At 39.1% G+C, this 18,238-nt stretch overlaps 1 protein-coding gene across 4 annotated transcripts in view; it reads right to left on the minus strand.

The window, feature by feature from the left end:
* Positions 1-18,238, minus strand: part of LOC143287552 (kinesin-like protein unc-104) — a 123,257-nt gene that overhangs the window by 8,673 nt on the left and 96,346 nt on the right. For 3 of the 4 annotated variants that reach the window (XM_076595634.1, XM_076595633.1, XM_076595631.1), the window contains 12 exons: positions 17,896-18,014; positions 16,963-17,055; positions 16,237-16,308; positions 15,124-15,381; positions 14,548-14,662; positions 13,555-13,640; positions 13,080-13,183; positions 10,942-11,087; positions 6,365-6,595; positions 4,922-5,059; positions 3,499-3,611; positions 315-561 (listed from right to left, as the gene is read on the minus strand). In XM_076595634.1, the coding sequence (XP_076451749.1) occupies positions 315-561; positions 3,499-3,611; positions 4,922-5,059; positions 6,365-6,595; positions 10,942-11,087; positions 13,080-13,183; positions 13,555-13,640; positions 14,548-14,662; positions 15,124-15,381; positions 16,237-16,308; positions 16,963-17,055; positions 17,896-18,014 (1,722 nt within the window). The remainder of the gene's footprint in view (positions 1-314; positions 562-3,498; positions 3,612-4,921; positions 5,060-6,364; positions 6,596-10,941; positions 11,088-13,079; positions 13,184-13,554; positions 13,641-14,547; positions 14,663-15,123; positions 15,382-16,236; positions 16,309-16,962; positions 17,056-17,895; positions 18,015-18,238) is intronic. The other variant, XM_076595632.1, reaches the window with a different exon arrangement.

An 18,238-nucleotide genomic window follows, 5' to 3' on the forward strand; every position in this document is an offset into this window, starting at 1 on the left:
CTGCTAATGGTACAACAGCCATAACAACAATAACATCAACAGTAACTACAATAACAATAATAACAAATATAACATTTTTATCACTGCTGCCACACTAACAAAAACATCATTACCAACATCAAAATCACTGAAAAATCCCAACATAAATCTAACAGTTATCTTCAACATTTAAAAAAATTGTTATAAATTAACATGAAACATTATCACAATAAACTACACTCATATTCACCCAGCCATTGGTACCCTCAAAATCATCAAAACCATCATAATCAACATCAAACTACCAAATGATTGTCACAGCAAACCACACTCACCACCCATCGCTTCACCCAGCCGTTGGTGCTCTCCTCCAGGAAGTTGAGGTAACCGCGTCGGGACACCACAGGCGACACGCGCACCTCTTCCGCTTCCGGGACAAAGAGCGGAGCGTCCAGGTTGATAGGCTTGATGGGCAGGGACAACTTCCGGTTTTCACCGCTCTCCACCAATGGTAAGGCTTTCCCGCGCTCTGACACGTTCTCGCAAGAGTGGGAGGGGTGCAGGGGTAGGAACGTCACAGATCTGAGAAGGAGAAGGAGAAGGAGGTTCTGTCTTCTGTCCCGCCACACACACTAGTAGTGACAGGCATATTTGTATTTAAAGCACAAAGTTTCACATTTGAAAGATGTTTGAAAAACAAAAATCAAAACGTAGGATAGATGGGGGAGGGGTGCAGGGTATGGAACATCACAGATCCGAAGAGAGATCGAAAGTTGTGAGTTGTGAGAGGTGGGGAAAGTGTGTGTGTGTGTGTGTGTGTGTCTGTGTGTGTGTGTACGTGTGTGTGAGAGAGATGGTTTATTCATATGTAGGCCAAGGCTCCTTGTGAAGGGGCAAGTGAACAGAATGTAATGAAATCACCATATTAGAACATATATGAAAATATAACAACAGTACCAAATGTGTACTCGCCCAGCTATGGAACAGAATGCAGAGAAACCAGTGTTTTCATGACGTCATGGTTTCTCGGAATTTATAAGCTCTGTTTAAATACGAAGAAAAGTTTTCAACAATTACATCTGAGGTTGAAGAGATTAATAGCTTTGATTTATTTAGTTATTTATAATATTTGGGCTTAATAAATGTTTCTCGAATATTCCTTTGAGCTGGACAACAAAGAACAAAGTGCATATCATTTTTTGTTGTTGAATCTTTGCATAATGGACAAATCAGATTACTGTCATTACATGTTATATATCAATGATGATGAACCGCCAATTCAGAAATACTTAATCTGAGTATTGTCGTTATATATCTAAAATGTCTATCCATATTTAGCATCAGCCGTGGTTTCCTGTCTGGGATATTGCAGAAATTCCCTTAAAAAGCAAACCTTTTCAATATTTTGAATTTGATCAGACCATTTCTGCCATCTATAATCAAACAAACGTTTGCAAAAAACGTGAATAAACGACTGAATGCTGCCAACACCTTAGTTTAACCAGAAAAAACAACAACCCATACTCAAATAAACAGTGGACTATCTTTGTTACCCAATTTACTCTGCCTCTTGCATCTAAACCAAACAACATGTTAAAAACTTTAAGGGGTATTCGGCTGTCATCTATTTGTAATAATCTGAAGCATTAAAGAACACATTTAACTGCAGAAACTAAATACATTGGGTACCAATTTGTTTATCAATAAACTGAATCTTAGGAGTTTGCCTGTCTACACCTGAGATTTTCTTTAAAGCAAGCAAAAGTATAAACTGGTCTCCAATGAACAGAGGCTCTATCAAGGCCCAATATTTCCAAACCGAAGAGTACAGCTGGCTGTACCTGAGCATCAAATAGCTTTATAAACAAATCAAAAGAAGTATCATTGTACACATGTGACTTTTTCATTATACAGATTAAAGCATTTTGGCCCTGCTTGCTAAATCTTTGCAAGCACCAACAAAAATAAAACGTGTGGAGAAAAATATTCCTAATTATTTATAAACACTGACAAGTGGCATCAATGCACCACCATACAACAATCTTTCCCTGCTACTCAAATAACCACCCTTACGAAATACTATGATGCGACTTTTAATGATATTAACTGTTAACTTAATGTAAAGTATTCAGCTGTGTTTGTAAGCCTATAACAGTTTGTATTGTATTGTATTGTATTGTATTACTCTTTTTGTCATGACAGATTTCTCTGTGTGAAATTCGGGTTGCTCTCCCCAGGGAGAGCACATCACTACACTGACAGTGCCACCCATTTTTTTTGTATTTTTCCTGACTGCAATTTTCATTTGTTTCTCCAAAAGAAGTAGAATTTTCTACAGAATGTTGCCAGGGACAACCCTTTTGTTGCCATGGGTTCTTTTACGTGCGCTAAGAGCATGCTGCACACGGGACCTCGGTTTCTCATCTCATTTGAATGACTAGCGTCCAGACCACCACGCAAGGTCTAATGGAGGGGGAGAAAATACTGGCGACTGTGCTGTGATTCGAACCAGTGCGTTCAGATTCTCTCGCTTCCTAAGCAGACGCGTTACCTCCAGGCCAACACTCCACTCCAGTCTCTTGACATTTGAATAACATCATCATCCAACAGAAGTATGACGAATAATTCAAAGACATCAACTGAAAGCTTTGTGTTTCCCATTAGCAATTACCTGCATTACAAGTTCGTTTTTAAAGAGAGAAAACAAAATTGGGCTACAAGTATCACTCAGTCAAACTCCAGCTGTAAACTTGATCAGTTTAGTTTGGCACCACAACGAACTCTAGCTCTGACTACATTATACATACTTTCTATTCATCTATAATGTATACCTAAAATTCTGGTTAAAGGAAAACTGTTTCTGGACAGGTGCAAGCAACATAAAGATGTGGTCTACTGTAGAATATCCTCTTTAAAACCGGCTTGATGATCAACACTAACATCATTTTCGTCGACCCATACCTGTAATCTTTTTATTGATTATCATTCCATACAATTTACCACTCATATCACTCTGGGAAAGTCCTCTATGATTACTGGGATTATTTATATCACATTTCTTGAAAATGGGCTAAAACATGATTTGACCTGTTTAATAGGGTATAAACTATTGTCAAACAGTTTATCAAACAAATATAAAACAGAGAGAGAGAGAGAGACAGACAGACAGACAGACAGACAGACAGAGACGGTGGAGACAGAGAGGAACAAGAACAAACCTTTACTGTCATTATTTTATGAGGATCAAACAACTTAGGGCTAAAGTATATTCTTCCTAAACACACAAACAAGCACAAAAGGAAGTGGCAGATCAGACAGAAGAATAAATGTACACATTTTTTCGTTTCCCTTTTTCATACAAACGAAATTCCCTACTATTTCCTCTTTTTTCACAGCGAAATTACAATCTTGTACGGTATCTAACATTACATACATACGTACCTGAACACATACCAACCTAGTTCTGACAAAGGCTTTCACATGAAAACAAAGATCGATAATTTTTAGAAAGCACCCTACTTAGCCAGATCCGAGGTGGATGAGACCATGCTGGTTGCCATGGGGTCACTGCTGGACTCGCTCTCTTCGGACGTCATTGTCATGGTGGAGCTCAGCAGAGAGTCTGCCTGAGACTGCCACACACCATAACAATTTAGTACTACCACTACTACTACTACTACTAATAATAATGATGATGATAATCATTTAAGTTACATAGCACCTTTCCCTATAACACATGTTCAGTTGTGCTGTATAATGTAAAAATCAACGTGTGAAACATGCATTTGAATATAATGACAGCTTACATACATGACCCAGCATACTATTTGTACTTTATGTACCTATACACATGCAAAAAAACACCACACACACCATAACACTCAACATACATATCAAACGTCATAATTCCTAAATGATGCAATCTCATATCACAGTACACCAACACGCTTACACGTTAGTTGATCACAAATAATGTCACACGCTTAGTTGATCATTTACGTCATATACCCAGTTAATCACACATAACATATAATAACAAGTTTATCACACATGATACAACACATCTATTTAATCACATATGACATACCTCGTTAAACACATATAATGCAACATACCTAGTTCATCACATCTATATAACATACCTAGTTAATCACGAATAATATTGCATATTTAGTTAATCACACACAATAAAACACACCTCATCAGTCACGCATGATATATTAACATACCTAGTTAATAATATACAATACAGAATACCTAGTTTATCACAAATAATATAATACACCAAGTTATTCATACATAACATAACACACCTTGTCAACCACATATAACACACCTAGTTAATCACACATAATACAACATACCCAGTTAATCAACTGACGACTGAATAGTAGTGATAAACAAGTGTCAGAGATTAGTTTTCCGGCTTCTTGAAAATAGCTTAAAAATACGAATGTCTGAACCCAAACCAGAAAGAATAGAGAAAGTAACGGAGATACAAAATCATCATGGACAATTAATGAGTTAGTCTGCTAAGTAGCTAGATGGTTCGACGATTCGTCTACAACTTGATTTGATATGTAGGCCTATATATCCAAATAGTTGAGCACACAGTCATTAAATCAGCAGATCATTATTTAGTAAGTTACATATATTGTTACATAATCAGCCAGTCAGTAAGAATGTTTAGTTAATTAGTCAGTCCATTCGGTGTATTATTTAGTGAGCCGGTTGCTTAGCCAGGTATCTAGATAGTTAGCAAGTTAACCAGTAATCACAATCCCCCCCCCCCACCCACCCCGAAAAAACCCAACAAGAAACAAAAACAAAACAAAACAAAAGAAAACCAAAATCCTAAACAGAAAAAAATTCAACGATATATCAGACCACCCCCACCGCACCCATCCCCACACTCATCAAAGGAACACAACACAGTGCTCACAGAGGTCATAGCGGCAGGGGGTGGTTTCAGGGGTAGACGCCCCTGCAGCATCAGCTTGACGCAGCGTGCCAGTAAATGCAGTTCTCTGTCCTCCGCCGCCTGCAGGCTGTAGATGTCTGGAGTCTGCTCTGCCTCCTGCTGCACATACCACTGCACTCTTTCATTTCGGAATGTATGGGAGGAGGGAGCGGAGAGGGACGAGTAAAGATAAGAACATGATAAGTATGACAAAAACAAAGAGAGAAGGGGGTGGGTGGAGGGGGGGGGTAGGGGTACAAGGATAACCAGAAGAAAAGGAGTCAAGCAAAAGAATACGAAGTTCAAGGACAAAGAGGAAAGAAGAGCGGAGCAGAAGAAGAAGAGGATGATGGTGATTTATTGATTGGTTGACTGAAAGTTTGATGGGTAAAGAATTAGGTACAATAAAGGCCTTTTTTAATTTTTTTTTTTTACAATTCTGCCCAGTTCAGAAAAAGAAAAAGAAAGAAAAAAATATAGAAAATAAAATAAAAATAATACATAATATGTAGCTGGCACGAGAGGTTTGATCAATGATAATGCCAAATAACGTTTGTTCAGTAACTTGTTTTACACCGTTATCTTCGTAGCTTGTATGATGCTGAGTTTTCTCTTTTCTGCGATGCACAAATAGAAACTGTCTTTTCAGGGTGAACGACCACATCATTATCATCACACCAGTTTGCAACAGATTTCACGCAGACATTCAGATGATAATTTCGTAAACATCATGACTAGCATATTGTTGTGATGTATCATCAGCAAATAAATCATATATTGTATGTTGAACGGATAAGGGTAAGATAACTAATATACAAGGAAAATAAGGGGGTCTAATATCGACCTTTGTGGTACTCCTCTTGGAACATGCCTTGTGGAAGAAAAGCCATGTGAATAGATAGATTGAATGTAGTTTTCTATGTAAGACCTAAAAAAAAAACGATAAGTAGTTAACGTCATTGCCATAAATTTACAGGAGGAGGAGGAAGAAGAGGGAGCTGAATGAAAAAGACGTAACAAGTTGAAATAGAAAGAAGAAGAAGAAAAGGAAAAGGAGGAAGAATAATGAAAACAGACGCATATCTAACAACAAGAAGAAACAGAAAGAATAAGAAGTCAAAGAAGAAGAAGAAGAAGAAGAAAAAAGTAGTACTTCTAATAGTAGTGGCAGCAACAGTAGCAGCAGCAGAAGAGGAGTAATATTTGTAAATAGTAACAGCAAAGAGGAGGAGGAGATTGAATAGTAGTGGTGGAAGTAACATAAGTAGTAGTTGTAGTAGTAAGAGGAGGAAGAAGAAGAGGAGAAGAAATAGCAGAAGGAGAAGGCGGAGGAGAAGATGAAGCCATACACACAACAAACAAAACAAAAAGATTCAAACCTCCCCCCACCACCCCACCTTCCACTCCTTTCGGACGAACACTCACCTTCTCCTTGACGTCCACGTCCTTGGGGTTCTCGTCCAGGACTTTCTCCTTGTCAGCGGCAGCGTCCAGCCCCATCCCCACCACAGCTTGGCATTCACCGCCTCCGGGCTGTCCAGCCAGAGCCTTGGCCTGACTGTTCCTGATCTCCTTGTCCAGTTTGGTCAGCTCGCTAGTCTTGTGCTGTTCTGTCAACTTCTCACGCAGCAGGAGCACGTGCCGAGTCTTCTCCACCTGCAGTGGAGTAGGAAGGACATACAAAAGGATGCGTTTTGAGGAGGATGTTTTGTTTTTCCTTTTTTGAAAAAAGGGATATTACTACTACTACTGCTGCTACTACTACTATCAATAATGATGAAAACAAAACGCAGCAAAACACTACTACTAGTCGTATCAGTCGTACTAGTACTAGCACTATTACTACTACTGATTTAATATATGCTGCGTGCTTCTACGTAAAACAAGCTGAAGAATACTGTACAAAGTAAAAAAACAACAACAAAAAACCCGACGTGTAAAACATGCATAACTAGGATAGACAACACTAAATATGACGTACAAAATAGGGTAGCTATAAATAGGACAAACTTGAAAAAGATAAACACGACTTGGATTTACACAAATAATCATGACAAACACAGCAGGGATATTCACAAACATGTGTTGGATCGATACATGTGCATACAGAAATAAGCCAGCCACAAACAGAACAAACTGAAATAATATAAACACGAACAAAACAAACAAAACAAAGATGAATACACCTGGAGAAGCTGAAATAGAACAGACACAAACAGGAAAAAACAAACAGCAATGGACCGAATTAAGACGAGGTAAAACCAGGAACAGTGATAGGACAATCGCAAACAAGAAAAATAAACAATGACAGTAAATGGTCAATGACAATCATGACTGACATTGGGTTTTTTTTGGTTTGTTTTGTTGTTGTTTTTTGTGGGGCCTCCAGCCTCCTATTTTTTCCCACTTAAAAATTAGGGTCCTCCATCCTCCTATTTTTGTTCCCCTTTTCTTTTTTTCCTTTTTTTAAACAGTTTTTTTTACATCTTCAATTGCATGAAAAGTACAACATAAGAAAAAAAAAATTAGAAATACATATCAGGCGTACATCAGTCAAAATTATCTTATAATTATAAAACATATGTGACACTGAATTTCAAAGCAACAACAATTTTACAATGAAGAAAATGTTCAATATGTTGCCAAAATATCTTTACTACAGGACAGAAAAAGAAGAAATGTTCAAGGAAGTCAATTTCATCAGTACAATGATAACATTTGTTGGTATCTGTTATTTTCATTTTCTGAAGAATTATGTTTGCGGGATAAATGTTGTGGTTGATTTTCCAATGTAGTTCGTGCAGTTTAACTTCCTTTATCACTTCTCTTGACAAAACCCATACATTATCATTAAATACAAAATCTAATTTTCTCTTCCAAAATTCAGCAGCATGTGTAATTAATGTTCTGTCTGTAGTATGGCTTGACAACTATTTCTTAATTTCTTTTGGTTTTGCAAGGTAAGTGCTTGCATCACATGGAATGGTTTGGACAGGTTCGTGAACAGGAGCATGTTGCTGTATCCAATTCAACCATATTTTGGGGATTGCACTGTATAAAGCATAATATTGGAACACAGTATTGGACTTTTCTGTATCCAGTAACCTGCTGATTTCTTCTAATTAAGTATTCTGTTTTCTTGTATATTGATAATATTTTTTTATATACTCAATACCCTTTTTTTACCCATTGTCGAAGTAAAGTGGTAAAGTGGTTTACCTTTATACTTTATTAATTCATTGTGGCATAACATTTGGTCTGTAAAATTTTCATAATTTACATCTTCCATTTTTGTTTCTGTTTTATTATCAAGATAAGTGATAAAAACATCTTTCCAGAAATCGTTCTCTATTTCTTCCAATTCTTTCAATTGCTTTGATCGACTGTTTACAAAAAAAAAAAAAAAAAAAAAAAAAAAAAAAAAAATCCTTTGCTACTAGCTATCTTATTTAAATGCCATCTGGGCATAAGGCTCCAATTCCCATCTGTTGCATGAAATAATTTCCCAACCCATTGTAGATTTAAATATTTCTGGACTTCTATTGCATTAACCATTTTAATGCCTCCTTTCTTTTATGCGTATTCAGCTTCAATTATTTTACGTTTCACCTTTTCAAAAGCTCTTCTATTGGAGAATTGTCTTTGCCAAACAAATTTATATAACATGATATTGATTTGATTTGGTACTCTTTCTGGGATTCCAACTGACTGCATTAGATGACTAATTAAAAAGGTATTTATGATAAAAACTTTCCCGTGAATACTTAAAATCTATCTTACTCCATTCTTTTATCTGAATATGTATTCTACAAAGTCTATCTTTCCAGTTATCTTCAATGTGTTTTGACATCTTATCTGTCTGGAAGTTTATTCCCAACATTTTTATTTTGTCTACCAAAGTAAAGGGAAGATTTTACTCATTAAGTTGTCTACCCATTCTCAGAGCCTTCGTTTTGTGAAAGTTTAATTTTAATCCTGAAAACGATTCAAAGATTTAACTATATCGAGGGATTGCATCACATCCTCTCTGTTCTTAAGAAATAATGTTGTGTCATCAGCTAATTGTTTAATTTTCATATATACATTTTCACAATAAATTCTGGGTAAATGGATACATTCTATGGGGTTATTTTTAATTTTCATAGCAAAGACCTCAACAGTGAGAATAAATGCTAAGAGGGAGAAGGGACAGCCCTGGCGTATGCCACTATTTACATCAACTGGTTAAAAAATCCACCCACCATGATTGATGCAACTTTGATTTTTATTTATTAATACTGAAACTTATTTCTGAAAGCTTGTTCCGAAGCCATATATATATATATATATATATATATATATATATATATATATATATAAAACATGAAGCATGTAGTCTTTATATATATATATATATATATATATATATATATATATATATATATATATATATAACATGAAGTATGTAGTCTTTAGATATAGAGTCAAAAGCCTTTGCATAGTCTAGTGCTAACAAGTATCCTGCTTTTCCAGTTTTATTCAGATAATTAATAACATCATCTATTGATCTTATAATTGTTGCTATTTTCCTACCTTTAATGTATCCTACTTGATCCTCATTGACTAACATATGTATCATTTTCCCCATTCTAATAGCTATTACTTTTGCTAATATTTTGTCATCTGTATTTGTTAGTGTGATTGGTCTCCAGTTATTCAACTTTTCTCTGTGTAACTCCCCACCTTTATGAAGTAAAGTTATGATACCCTGTCTTTGTGTGTATGAGAGTCCCCCTCTATCAAATGAATCATTGAAAGAATTTGTAATTGCTTTGCTTAATTTATCCCAAAGAATTTTTATAAAATTGGTTGTTAGTCCACCGCTACCAGGAGCTGCCCATTTTTCATCATTTTTAAAGCTTCTGTACTTTCCTTCTCAGTTATCATGCCATCGCAAAGGGTGGCTTCATCTTTACTCAGTTTCTTTAAAGTTTCATGTTCTATAAACCTATCTGTAGCTTCATTAACATCTGCCACATCAGTCTTCTGATTGTATAAGGATTTGTAAAAGTTAACCTGTTCTTGTAGTATTTCCTTCTGGGTAGTCAATTTTTCGCCAGAATCAGTATGGAGTCTTGTTATAATCTTTTTCATATTTCTAGCCTTTTTTTACACTTCAGAAATATTTTGGTGCCCCCCCCCCCCACCCCCACCCCCCTGTCTGTCCATTTTACTCTAGCTCTGATTTGTGCACCTCTATTGTTATATTTGTTTGGATGACTTCTAATTTCTGTTTAACATTAAGGTATTCTGTGTGCAGGTTCTTGTTCTCAGGTTGGTTGCTTATCTATTTTTCTAGTTCTTTAACCCTACGTTGAAGGTGTATGCTTTGACTTCTCTGACACAGTTAACACAAAAACAACCAATAGGATACAAACATAACACAGCCAGGACAGCACCAAGATATACATAATTAAGACAAACACTATCTGAGTAGACATAAACAGCACAAACACAACCATGACATGTACGACACAAATGGATGCGTTCAGAACAAAGACAGCAAGAGTATACACAAACCAAAGCACGACAACAAGAACTCACAAGCAGAACAAACTTACATGGGACTAACCCAATGATAAAAACCCCAATGGAATACAGACACGAATACAAACATACAGTAAGTACGGATCAGTTGTGAAGTATCTGAAGACGAAACTCATCTACTTGATCATTGTGTATAAAAATGACCACTAGAGACAGTTTGAAAGGAAAAAAAACCCCACTGGTAACGTTCCTCCTTGTGAGCGATGTACAACCAAGATTGGGAAAAGTTGTGTTTTAATGCTGCACCAGCATAAAATATGACGAGATAATTATTTATTCATTTGTATGGGTGTGCCTTATTTGTATTTGCGTATTTATGCATTATATTTCTATGTGTGTCTTAAAAAACTTAAGATTTCATGACAGATAAAATTTATTCTAATCTATTCAGCTACCGCCAGAGAGGACAGACTTACCAACTCCAGTCTGGTGAGTTTCTCAAGTTCCCACTGGTGGTCAACGAGCAGCGAGTCACCCAGAGGGCGCCACCCGTTCAGGTTCTCCTCGCCACGGACGTAAGTGGATGACGTATCCAGCACGCGACGACGACGACGTTCAACGCCTGGGGAAAGAGGTCTGTTTTAAGGCCAGACAAGAGCAGACATAGGACGAAGCGAAAGAGAGAGCTCGTTCCAAGTGAATGGTTCAGTGTTAGAGAAAGAACGGTGGCCGACTGTGAAGACTTTGAATCTGGGAATGCGCTAACATTATGGATCAGAAGCAAATAACGGAGAGCAAGCTGAAGTGTAGACGTGAAAGCAGTCATATGTTTCAAGAACAGTATTTTGCCAATAAATGGAATATTTTCTTAAAACTGGTTCGAGCACCGGCAATATCATATACAAATTTCTGGAACATCATTTACTTGATCATCATTTTGTGTAAATATTTCATTAATCTAGTTCTTTAGGTTTGTAATAAGCATTCTGTCCACAAAATGAATGGAACCAACACTTGTGAAGGCGGCATTACCCGACTGGTTGCATCGTTTAATTTTAAATCGCTGGGTCCTGGGCTCGGTTCCGGCATGGGAGTCTGGTGGGTTATGGATGAAATCGGTGTTTTCGATCTCACAGGTCAACATCTGTACCGCCTGCCAGTATTTGTTATCATGATTACAGTTGTTGTCGTTGTTGCTCTTTTACTCTCAGTTAACCACAAAAGCCATTTCTTGCAAGTATTTCTTTTACTGTTGTCCAGACCACTGAGTTTGGCACACGTTTTAAAACGATACCATGGAAATCTCACTCAAGATGATTTACGCCAGTTTTAGAAGTTTCAGTTTCAGTTTCTCAAGGAGGTGTCACTGCGTTTGGATATTCGCCACACCACATCTCTGCTAGGCAGATGCCTAACCAGCAGCTTAAGCCAACGCACTTAGGCCTTGAGTGCATGCTTCTTTTATTATATTTGTGCACCTATCAGAGTGTTTTCTACAGATTTTTGCCAGAGGACAACACATTCGTTGCCATGGATTCTTGTCAGTGCGGCATGTGCGTGCTGCACACGGGACCTCGGTCTATCGTCTCATCCGAATGACTAGACGCTCAGTTTGTTTTTCCAGTCATACTTGGGAGAAAGGGCGAGAACGGGATTTTTAGAAAAAAACCCATTATATTGATCGTTTTGAAGCATAAAGCCCACGAGACGTATTCTGTCGATACACTTTTTCACATCACGGTACACAGTACACCACACCACAGTGGGCGCATTATTCATAATATATAGTTGGACTGGTCTACTATTTAAATGCTTGGGTGTGAGTGGATGGAGTACGAGCAGGAGCGACAAGATAGCATGAGGTGGTGGTGGAATGGGGCCCGTAGCAGAGTTGTGAAAAGGAACAGGGGAAAAGGTGGCCTGTAGCAGAGTTGTGAAAAGGAACAGGGGAAAAGGTGGCCTGTAGTAGAGTTGTGAAAAGGAACAGGGGAAAAGGTGGCCTGTAGTAGAGTTGTGAAAAGGAACAGGGAAAGGTGGCCCGTGTGTGAAGTGGTGAAAAGGAACAGGGAAAGGTGGCCCGTGTGTGAAGTGGTGAAAAGGAACAGGGAAAGGTGGCCCGTGTGTGAAGTGGTGAAAAGGAACAGGGAAAGGTGGCCCGTGTGTGGAGTGGTGAAAAGGAACAGGGAAAGGTGGCCCGTGTGTGGAGTGGTGAAAAGGAACAGGGAAAGGTGGCCCGTGTGTGGAGTGGTGAAAAGGAACAGGGAAAGGTGGCCCGTGTGTGGAGTGGTGAAAAGGAACAGGGAAAGGTGGCCCGTGTGTGGAGTGGTGAAAAGGAACAGGGGAAAGTGAGAGGCCGAGTGGGGATACGGAAGGAGAGTGCAGGTGAAAAAGAGAAAGAACTGATGTTTTCTGACTGATTATTTTTTAATATTATGATTTTTGTAAACTCTGAATGTGTCACACGTTTACAAAGTTCATGTATGTAAAACAGCATTTCATTATAGTGCTATTGTACCGTCTCCTGCTGTCTTGTCGCCAATTAGCAAATTTTCCTTGTATTTTTATGAGGACATAAAAGCGATTTATGTTTGACTATTTGAGAAGCAGTACATACCTGGGCTGCCTGTCTCATTGAACTTGCGTAGCATCAGTTCATACACCCCGGACACTTTGTTGTTATCGGCGCTTCGGGATCCGCCGAACAGAGACTTGAGAGCTCTGGGAACATAGAAAACAATTGCGCGAGTGTTGCCCACCTTTTAGTTTGTGTGTGTGTGTGTGTGTGTGTGTGAGCACGCGCGCGTGTATTTGTGTGTGTCTGTGTGAGTGTGAGTGTGTTTGTTTTTGTGTGTGTGCATGTTTATGTGCGTGTGTGCATGTTTGTGTGTGTGTATGCGTGCATGCATGCATGCATGCAAGCGCGTGCGTGCGTGCATGCGTGTGTGTGTGTGTGTGTGTGTGTAAAAGCATAAATCGTGAATCTTACACACTATCAACCAGTAAGGTTCACTGAAGCAAATCATGTACCAACAGCTCACGGAGATCAAAGAAAATGATGGAGGATAGTGCACACTGCATACAGCACCTACCTGGGAGCAGAGATCTTGGTGTCACGTGGGTGGATGACCAGGGTCACGTCTTTCGTCACACAGGCTGGCTGAGGGCAATTCTCCAACTGCACAAACAAGGGTATCTCTTGTTATAAGGCGCCGTGACAAAATCAATTAGGCGTTGGATTTCTTATCCAGTGTCTACCAGTGGTCAGGAATCGGCATGGTGTTAGGTCTTTAGGAACGGCACTTTCCTCAGATTTTCCTCACTCAACCCAAATGTGAATGGGTTCTTGACTTTGGCCGGGGAAGCTTAAAGCGACGGAAGAAGAGGACTGGGCCCTGCCTTCGTATGCCTAACTCTGGACACAGTAGATATGAGTCCACTGTCCCGAGAGGTACAAAAATCTATTGGACCTTTAACCTTAACGTTTATTGTGATATGATCTATGCATCAGTTAGGTACTGTTCTGTATGGTATGTATGATGACTGTTGTACGTCGTGTACCACTTCTGTCTTTGAACGCAAATTAGCGTTTGGTTCAATGTCTGCGCATGGTTGTACATGCAAGTTTTCGTTTTAGTGTTAAAGCGCATGTTTTACACGATGTGTGTACAGCGCAATTAAGCGTTTGTGCGGAAATGTGCATCTAAATCAAATTAGTACTATTAGCATTTGTGATGTTCACAATGGGAAACGTTTTGTTCACTTACTCAGAGTTCTGCACGGATCGACCTCCCTGTAGAAAAATCCACTTCAATAGGTAAACAAATAAAACTGCTAGCAGGAAAAAATGCAAAACAATGGGTGGCACTGTCAGTATAGTGTTGCGCTTTCCCGGGGGAGAGCAGCTCGAATTTCACACGGAGAAGTCTGCTGTGACCAAAAGAGTAATACAAATAACAGAAATACAAATACTTGAACTTAATCAATTAGCCGACAACCCACGGGTTTGCCTGTGTGGTGTATTTATCAGTCTGGTGTATCTGTGTTTTGTGTTTCTCTGATGAGTCTATCAGGGCATTGATTACCTCCAGGTAAGCTGAGAGAGTCATGTAGACATTCTCCCCATGGGGGGTGACACGGTTCAGCAAGGGGGTGTCATGCAGTGAACTGTCCCAGGCAGCTTCGAACTGGAAAAACACTCTGCAAAACAGCACCGCAAGTATGTAAGATAAAACCATGATTCAATATGTAAAAGTACAATGTATTTCTCCATCCAAAAAGATAAAACGGATCTGGTTTAAACAAAAATATTGCTTGTACTACAGCAGACCACAAAGGCTAACTAATTACACCACACTACATTACACTGCATTACATTTTCCCTAACCTGTCGTCGTTGGAATTCAACAGGAAGTGGGCCGGAATGAGGCTGAGTGACAGCATGGTGTTGATCATACCTTACCTTACCTTACCTCCTTACCTCACCTTACAATACCTCACCTAGTCTTATCTCACCTGTCGTCGCCAGAGTATCTTTGCTTACCTTACCTTACCTTACTCTTGCATAACCTTAAATGCCATACTTAACCAAACGAACCTTCCCTTCCCTTCCTTCTTTTCTCTTCTCTTACCATACCTTACCTTACATTATCATATCTCACCTGTCGTCATTGGAGTATTGCAAGAAGTGGGCGGGGAAGAGGCTGAGGGACAGCACAGTGTCCTCACAGTCCGCGTCCGTGTACTCCAGACTGTTGCGGATCCGGCCCACCACCAGCTCGTTGACATCCTTCCAGCTGAAGTCAGATCTCTTCTCGTGGATCAGCGTGATGCGCAGGCGTCGCTGCACGCCCTGGTGCAGCAGGAAGGTACCCCGGGTGGGCGTGTCTCCGGAATGGTCCACCATGACAGGTACGTACCTTCGGAGGGGACGGACATTGGTGGTGAATTTTTTTTTTTTTTTTTTTTGCTTTGTTTTGCATTTTTCTACAAGGCTTGACTTTATATATATATATATATATATATATGTATATATATATATATATATGTATGTATGTATGTATATATACACACACACACACACATATATATATATATCTAAAATCTGTGTGTGTGTGTGTGCACGACAATATTTCTGTGTTCCATGGGCACGCATGGAAACAGTCAATGACAAATAAATGTGGTGAATTCAACAATCATCGATAACCAAGTGTAGTAACTTTAACAGTCAGAGACAATCAAATATGGTGACCTCAACGGCCAGTGATAACCAAGTATTGCGAATTTCCTTTTGGACTTGTCTTGGTTAGTCACATTGTACCGTTTATTAAATGTATCCATGGTAGTGTGAAACGAGTTTTTTAAAGTCTATACGTGGTTTCATTTTTGTCATTTCGCGTTTAAGCTCTTGACTGCCAAACCTTGGTGAAGTGAGATCAGTGTGGCCTTATTTGCAACTGTTTTCCTTACCTTCTGTGTACCTCTCAATGATAAAACTGATTCTGCTGATCAAAGGTATGACCCCACGAGGAAGAAGTCCAAATAAAGAGCTGTGAATGACACCCTGGCCTGCAGACTGTTATCTCGGGGGCAGGACAGCCCTTCGCTGATAAAAGATACTCATCAGCAGCAGTCGAGGGGCAAAGATAGACACATTTCATTCAGGTTAATTTGATCAACTCCTGTGACAAGTCTTTGCGATTCCAACTCTTCAAAACAATACCTATTCTATATCAATTTCACACACACACACACGCACACACCAACACACTTACTCTCCATTGTGCGCCAGCTCACAGATCTCAAACCAGACCAGGAGATCGCAGTGAGAACACACCGGGCTGCACCTGAAAAAGCAATATCAACAAAACATAAGAGATGTCAGCACTAAACCAATACGTCCTCTACCACTCACGCTATGCAAAGTCAGCCGCTCATTCCCTACTATTCTCTCTCTCCCTCTCTCTCTCTCTCACACACACACGCGTGTGCACGCACGCACACATACAAACACGCTCGCACATACAAACATGTTAACATAATTACAAACACACAAGCACACACACACACACACACACGCCTGCGCGCGCATACGTGCACATACAAGATCTCAAGAATACACTTTCGATGCCATGCGCAAAAACAGAAAGATACACAAAAAACACATCAGAATGCTACCCAAAATGCTAATACACACACACACACACACACACACACACACGCCCACACACACACACACTTACATACATACATACATGTATATTTCGAGCACGTGGTCATGCAAACACACACATGCACAGTACGTGCACATTTTGTTTTCCCATCTTGAATCATAACAGACGTTTACTTAATGATCAAACAATAATCATAACAGACGTTTACTTAATGATCAAACAATAATCATAACAGACGTTTACTTAATGATCAAACAATAATCACAACAGACGTTTACTTAATGATCAAACAATATACAAGTTAAGAAGAAAATCCCAGAAACTTACGAAGGAGCAGTGATCAAGCCGTATCTCGGGGAGGGCACAGGTTTAGACACAGGTAAGGAGGATGGGAAACTGCGTCGTGGTGGGGGTCTCATGCTGAGGTGAATAAATATACCACTGAATCACTGTGAACAATGTACAAGATAAATAAATAAATGAATAAGACAAACAAATTACTTTATGTCGTTAACTTAACTGCTCTAATCTTGAATGGAAGGTTTGCTGATAAATATGGATATATATGTATATGTATGTATGTATGTATATATATATATATATATATATATAGAGAGAGAGAGAGAGAGAGAGAGAGAGATGAGCCACTTGAAAAAGGGACACATATGATAAAGAAACAGCAAACAGACACACGAGGACACACAGACACCAAGGAACACACGCATTTTCATCACCGTCATTTCATATGTCTATACACAAATTCTTCAACATGAGAGAAATCGGGAGTAAAAAGTAAGTGAAATGAACACATTTTAGCATGGCTGTTGAACTCACAAGCAGCAGCAAGTCATCCACTGATTCTATTAAATACCAGCTGTAATGCCCAACATGACTTGAGTTCACCTCCTGGATGATGACTTTGTTTAAAAACATTCAAAAAGCATAATATTCAATTCCATTAATGTATTTCCAGCCTAATGTCTAAATAATGGACACTTTCTTGCTGGCTGCTCAGAAGGGTTTTAAATTGGCCTCGTGTGTTTGCGCACATGCGTGTAGTTTTGGATAGAGACTAGTTTTCAAGCATACCTACAGCTTACCAAGCAATGGGAACATTTGATACAAACACGAGCCATACCTGTTTAATACTGACCACTGACTATCATTGACATCAAAGAGCACCCCCCCCTCTCATTACACTATGAAAACCAAGTGATGCTCATTGAAAAGGAAACAGATAGAACACTGCAGGGTACTGACCAGGGGGATTCCCGGTACTGTTCATGCACGGAGCTCTGCTGGTAGTGTCCCAGGACCTCAAATACCAGGGGCTTGGTCTTGATGTAGTCAACGAAGGACTTGGTCACCGTCACAGTGAACTGTAGTAGCAGAAATGTCATAGCTCCATTTCAAGGGAGAAGACACAGCCACACACGCACAGACACAGACACAGACACACACACACACACAGAGGGAAATAGATAGATAGATAGACAGATAGATAGACAGAAAGAAAGATATATAGATACAGAAGAGAGAGAGAGAGAGAGAGAGAGAGAGAGAGAGATCTCGTTTGTAGATATACATGTCCAAATTACCTACA

The sequence above is a fragment of the Babylonia areolata genome, chromosome 11 (genome assembly GCF_041734735.1).
Source record: "Babylonia areolata isolate BAREFJ2019XMU chromosome 11, ASM4173473v1, whole genome shotgun sequence".
Lineage (NCBI taxonomy): Eukaryota > Metazoa > Mollusca > Gastropoda > Neogastropoda > Buccinidae > Babylonia > Babylonia areolata.